A 6,432-nucleotide genomic window follows, 5' to 3' on the forward strand; every position below is an offset into this window, starting at 1 on the left:
AGTAATTTGGAACGGAGGGAGTAGTTGCTAGGCAGAGAAAATGCCCATCACTGGAATAGTAATGGGAACTAACAAGTTAAACAGTTCGTTCCTGCAGGCGTACTTCACGCTTGATAAGTAATCCCTCCGTCTGGAAATACTTGTCATCAAAATGAATAAAAAGAGATGTATCCAGACGTATTTTAGTTCTAGATACATCCCTTTTTATCCATTTTGATGACAAGTATTTTCGGACGGAGGGAGTACACACTACAACGGATCAATTTTCAGATGGGAATGGATCATCGATAAGCCATTCCCGCGACTTAGCAATACCTTATATAAACAACAATACAATCAGTAACATAGTGCTTTTATGCACGACTGGCAAATACTGCAACTGTCTAGAATATCACGGCATGTGCAGTATAATGCAAGTATCGTCGGGGAAATAAATAGCAAAACAACAGAAAGAAAAAAGATCCAGCTTAGTTATAAGCGTAGTATACTTCTTATAAACTGAAGTAGAACTACTCACAAGAGAACTAGTATTAGCAGATACTTTATCAGCTAATAAAATAGTAGCATTCTTTCAGCCTAAAATGGATGACATTTTAACCTTTGCATGACATTAGAAGTCAGATCAGAGCTTTATGCCTTTGACCACCATTTTTGCTACCGTAGAAAGTTCACAAACTACAACCTCTGTCCGGAATTAACTGTCGCTGAAATGAGTGTATCTAGATGCGTTTCACTCATTTCAGCGATAGTTAATTCCGGACGGAGGGAGTATATAACATCATTATATAAAATTAAAAAATTACATAACCTGAAAATGTTTTTATTTATGAACCTAGTCAATGCGACAATATATAAACTATTGATTTACTAGTGATCAAGTTGAGAAATTGACTTTCATATAAAACAAAAGCAACATCTGACTTGACTGGAGATACTTAGCAGTGTGTACTAACGTGAACTGTACTAACTAGGATTCTGAATTACTCATGTTCCGGTATATATAGTTCTCGATTATTTAGTCAAAGTACCGGATGCCTTACAAATTACAAATGGAGTTAATACTTTCATAAGAAAACATCATCAGCCAAGCCCATGCAGCAATAAATTGTAAAATAGCATAGATGTCGTAATGGACATGTCTAGGAGATAAAGTTGCGTCACCCTTTCAGTCATCACATCATACTAGCATGTCTCACCAAACAACCATCTCACATATTGTTCAAGACTTCATTTCCATCATGTCCATCAACAATGCCAGTACCTACGAGCATAATAAGTCAGGAACAAATGACAATTCCAATGGAAAGCCATCGTGTCAAGGGCCCACGTCTGTAAGACGTGCCCCACATGACACATCGATAGAAGAGCGAACTACAATGGGATATCTAGATGAACTAAGAGGTGCATAGTTATGTAATCTGAGAAAAATAACACTGAGCTATGAAGAAAATTATTTAATCTCTAGTGCAAACGGACTCCTCACTTCAGGAAGATATTCAACAAAACAAGAACTTAAATTTATTCAATTGGTTTCAGCTTCCAAATGAAAGAGTGTAACTAGCTTTAAGCTCCGAAAAGTGTCGATGGAGTTGCATATTCGGTTGTTTGGGTCTCAACTTCCATTAAGTTATCTTCCAATTTTAACTGTTATGTGTCACATTGTCAAGAGAACTGCGGTCCAGTGCTGAATATTACCATAACATTATTCCTGCAAGAGAAAAAAATACTTTCTAGAAATCATCTTTGGTAAACTTGATTCCTCGTCAGACCAAGCAGGGCAAATTAAGACATGCCAAAACCAAAAGCTGACAAGAAACATAATAGGTTCGACCTATTAGATGTTTTCCAGTTGTACATCTAAACTAGCTAATCACAGCAAGGCTCTTCCACAAGTGACAAATAACTATTTCATTGATTTCCAACTGTTATGCTTCCGATGCTGAAAAGATATATACTTCAGATAGGCACATAAGATGATAAGACTACATCTGAAACACAATTTATGCATACAACCAAAGAACAGTGGCCTTGAGTAGTATTTTCTTTTAAAGAACTCATCAAGCGGCAAAAGAAAAAATTGATGTGATTTGAACTTCAATCATCAGCATAACACTCAAGGATATGACATTCATTTGAGCAACTAATTGCTGAAAATAAATTTATATTATAATACCGCGAAGTAATAAATTATATAAAGGCTTGCTGTTACCTGCAGGATAGAAACATGCAAATGGATAATGGTGACAGAAGGACTTTGGATCAGAAAGTTTCTTGAACTCCATTGACTGGAGGTAGACCATGAAGACACCAGAAGCTGTCAGCACAAGGATTGCATTACTCTCCTCGTCAAACCCAACCAAAGTGAGGAAGTCGCCCTTGCAAGTTGATCTAAGTTCCCCGAATTCAACAGCTCTGTCGGGCACCCATACAGGAAAACCATCAGAATCAGGCTCTCTCTTCCATAATTGGGCGTGGAATTGTGAGAGATGGATGAAGCCAAGCCCACCACCCTGGGAGGGCATAATCCATAACTTGTGAAAGTCGGCTTCCATATCTGTGTGTGGTGGCAGCTCTGTCACAGCTAGGCTCTGCCTATCAAGATCAAACTCAAGTATGACACAGCCATGACCCGCGGTAAATAACCAGCAAAAGGAATTCCCAATCAAAGTGCTGGGCTGTGGCATAGACTGAATCGATTGCAGCTGCAGTGAGTTGATGTTGCCCCATGCCCCGGTCTCTGATGAGTAAAGCCATACCGAAACTCTTGTGCATAGTGTGTCACGGGCTATGAGGGCCACCTGGAAATGCCATCCTTGGCGGCGGGCAGGGCGACGCACCGCCCCGTTGAAGAAGAACATCTGGGCGTTGTCCAGCTCCGGCGGGAAGATCAGCCGGCGCTGCTCGCGCGCGACGGGGTTCCATAAAACCAAGCGGCGCATCATCCTGTGGGCGAGGAAAAGGACGAGCCCGTCGCGACAGTCGATGATGCGGTAGCTCTCGAGGGGAGGCATGGAGAAGCGAGCTTCGGGGATGCGGTCTGGTGGATCCAGAATCGGAACAAACGGACGGGAATCGAGGAAGAAGCCAAGGAGAGGAGGCTTGCCGTGGTGGTCGCGGAAGCGGCACTGGAATTGGGGATCGGCGACGAGGCTGCGCCAACGCTTGCAGACGAGGGAGGCCCGGGGCAGGGAGGAAGGCCGCGGGGGCAGGCGGAGGAGAACCTCCCGAAGCATGTCGTCGTCGTCTGGCAGAGAGGCAGGCGGCGGGGAGGTGCGGCGGCAGCCAGGGGTAGACATCTCCCCTCTCGTGCTCATGGTAGGCTTAGCAGCGCAACTCCTCCCGGTGTTTTTTTGATGGGTGATTTGGTCGGTTGGGAGGACTAGTCTGGGGCAGATCAACTAGTCGGCGGGGAGAATGGCGTTGTCTACGCCGCCGGCGAGATGCGGCAACGGCGAGGCGTGCTCATGGGAGCGACCGGGGGCAGCGAGGGGATTGCTTTGGGGATTGGGCAATGTTTGACTAACTTTTTTTTAACACAGTACGATCGCAAAGGCTTCATATACACGCACATACAATCATACACGCACATACAATCGCCTCTATAAAAGCACACGCGCACATCTTATCTCTATAAGCACCTCTGAAAAACCGAACCGGCATATCATCTTGAAATTTACGAAGTCATCGTAGACACCTCGTCATTGATGGGAACGTCTCCTCCCCTGAATACGCATCGCCGTAAATGCTAAAATAAATCCAGGAATAGATGCGAGCACCCGGACTTAAACCCTGATGGGCTGGTATACCATATTCCCTCTAATCATTCAACTACGGATTGGTTCACTTTGACTAACTATTTTAGAGGGTAGAAAGTAGAGGAGTATCCGACCAATTAATCATATATCTATATTCCTGATTTCAATTCTCTATCATACACACATGTCACCTTAGACATGCTATCTCATCACCTCACCCCACTAATTATTTCTCTGAACATGTATGAAAAATGCTACTCTCTCCGTCTCATAATATAAGAACGTTCTTAACATCAGTGTTGTGTCAACACTCTTATATTATGGGACGGAGATAGTATTTATACTTTACTCATCACATATGCCACCTAATCAATTCACACTGAAAATATTTCTCTCAGCATGCATGAAAAATACTACTTATGTTCTATATGTATTTCCTTCATTTTTGTTTACTATGTATTCTGTATTTTTTATATTAGGTTTGTCTAAAATCAAACTTTATATACTTTAAAAAGTTCATAGAAAAATAAATTAACATACACACCATCAAATCAATACCATTGGATTCATCATTGCATATATTTTCACATCGTATAAATTTGTTACTATAAATGTTTATACTATTTTTTATAAACTTGATCAAACTTTATAAAGTTTGACTTTAGTCAAAGCTAACATAGTTTTTTTAGACATGTCAAAGCTAACAAATTGGTGATGGAGGATGGTTGATGATGACGACGACGACGAATCCCTCTCTCCGGAGCCCCGAGCGGACTCCAGATCAGCCCTCCCGAGAAATTTTAGGGCTTGGCGGCGGCTCCGTATCGTAAAACGCGATGATTTCTTCTTCCTGATTTTTTTCTCATCGAAACTCAATATATGGGGATGGAGTTGGAGTCGGAGACGCAACAGGGGGCCCACGAGGTAGGGGGACGCGCCCTAGGGGGGCTGTAACGCCCCGAGACCGATGCTCGATTTGCCTTCCATTTTTTTGTAGTTGCTGTTGTGTGTTTATTATGTTTGTAGCATTATCATAATTATTGTTGCATATTTCATTCCTATATATGTTTATGCCATGATCATGTTGAGTGCTTTGTCATATCTTTGCTTCTTGCATCATGCTCATCTCACTTGTTATGTTGCATTGTGCCTTTGTTATTTTTGTTGCATTTGCATCATGATCTTCATTGTAGTGTGCATATTTGTTGCATGCTTGTTATCGTTGTGAACTCCTTCTCCTTATCTTATTTGTTGTATCATCTTTTCCTTTCCATCTAAACCATCATCAGTGCAACACCCCATCTCTAGCTTCTTCCGTTCAATTCTCACCCATTTATTCAAGTGGCATTGTTTCTGTTCCGTGTAATGTTCATTCTTTTAGTATAAATTCTCAACCATGCCTTCAAGCTCTCCGCCGAATTTCAGCTCCTTTCAACTTGATTTGGTTGGGTTCAAAAATGGCTCAAGTTTGAATTTAATTCAAACTTGGATTATTTTTCTACCTCTTAAAATTGCCAAGTCGATTTATTCAAATCCTGCACAAATCCTGGACTCCAGGGACATTCTCATATCTCTCTTAACCCTCTCCTTTATACATGTGCTTTTCTGTCTTGTTTTCTGTCTAAAGAAAAGAGAAGAAGGGAAGCAGCAGTAGCAACTGAGCCGCCCAGCAGAAGCAGCGCTGCTCCAGCCGAGCCCGGCCCAGCTCCAGCGCCTCCCGCAGCCCAGCTCTCCTCCTGCAGCCTCGTTCCACTCTCTCGTGGTGAATCCACGCTGGACACCCGTCCAGGCCCCACCTGCAGCCTCTCCTTCCCTTGTTTTTTTCTTCCTCCTTCCGATCTCTTTTCTCTCACGGTAAAACCTCCTGGGCGCCCGCACATGGCCACCGTGGTTTCACCACGACCCATCGACGCCTCCTGGCCCTCCTATAAATCCAGAGCCCCGTGCCCTAGGGTTTCCCTCTTCCCCCTCTCGCCGCCGCCTCAAGGCCTCTACTTCCTCTGGTTCTTCCGCCGCTTCAGTTTGGGTCTTGGTCGCGTTGCACATACGCTTTACCTTGCGCCGGTCTCCCTTTGCATCACCAACACAAAGCTAGCCCAATGGCTAGCGCAGCCAGTATCCATCCAGGAGGTCTCGGGTTCGAGTCCCAGCTGCCCATATTTTTGCTCTGTTTTCCTGTTATTTTGCACACACCCACAGCTGCTTGGGTCAAATCCTACTCGGCCGCTGCCACTGTTTCAGATTCGGCCCGATGTTATATTTTTCCCAGTCTGTGATTTTTGTCATATCTAGTGCTTGCATATTTTCAGAACTGCCATTGTTTTGTATTGCTCATATTTAAATATGCATGCATCCAAATTGAACAAACTATATATGTAACTTGACTAGAATTTCATCTAGTTTCATAATATCCAACTTTCAACCATGTTTAAAATGCTGCTTGTTTAAACTTGCTTAATTAACTTGCTAAAATGATTTATTTCATAACTAAATAACCGTAACTCGGTTTTTAATAAACTTTATATGTAATGTGATTTTTGTCATATCTAGTGCTTGCATATTTTCAGAACTGCCATTGTTTTGCATTGCTCATATTTAAATATGTATGCATCCAAATTGAACAAACTATATATGTAACTTGACTAGAATTTCATCTAGTTTCATAATATCCAACTTT

At 42.5% G+C, this 6,432-nt stretch overlaps 1 protein-coding gene across 2 annotated transcripts; it reads right to left on the reverse strand.

Moving 5' to 3' along the window:
• Positions 1-804: 804 nt before the first annotated feature.
• LOC123062507 (uncharacterized) lies at positions 805-3,526 on the reverse strand. Of its 2 annotated transcripts, none has more exons than XM_044486051.1 (2): positions 2,210-3,526; positions 805-1,261 (listed from the first exon to the last, which is right to left on the reverse strand). In XM_044486051.1, exons 1-2 carry the CDS (start codon positions 3,312-3,314, stop codon positions 1,209-1,211), a joined length of 1,158 nt encoding a protein of 385 aa, XP_044341986.1. In that variant the 5' UTR covers positions 3,315-3,526; the 3' UTR covers positions 805-1,208. The 2 variants fall into 2 exon arrangements, with proteins under 2 accessions (XP_044341986.1, XP_044341987.1); XM_044486052.1 differs by lacking the exon at positions 805-1,261 and adding an exon at positions 1,373-1,708.
• Positions 3,527-6,432: the final 2,906 nt, after the last annotated feature.

The sequence above is a fragment of the Triticum aestivum genome, chromosome 3A (genome assembly GCF_018294505.1).
Source record: "Triticum aestivum cultivar Chinese Spring chromosome 3A, IWGSC CS RefSeq v2.1, whole genome shotgun sequence".
Taxonomy (NCBI): domain Eukaryota; kingdom Viridiplantae; phylum Streptophyta; class Magnoliopsida; order Poales; family Poaceae; genus Triticum; species Triticum aestivum.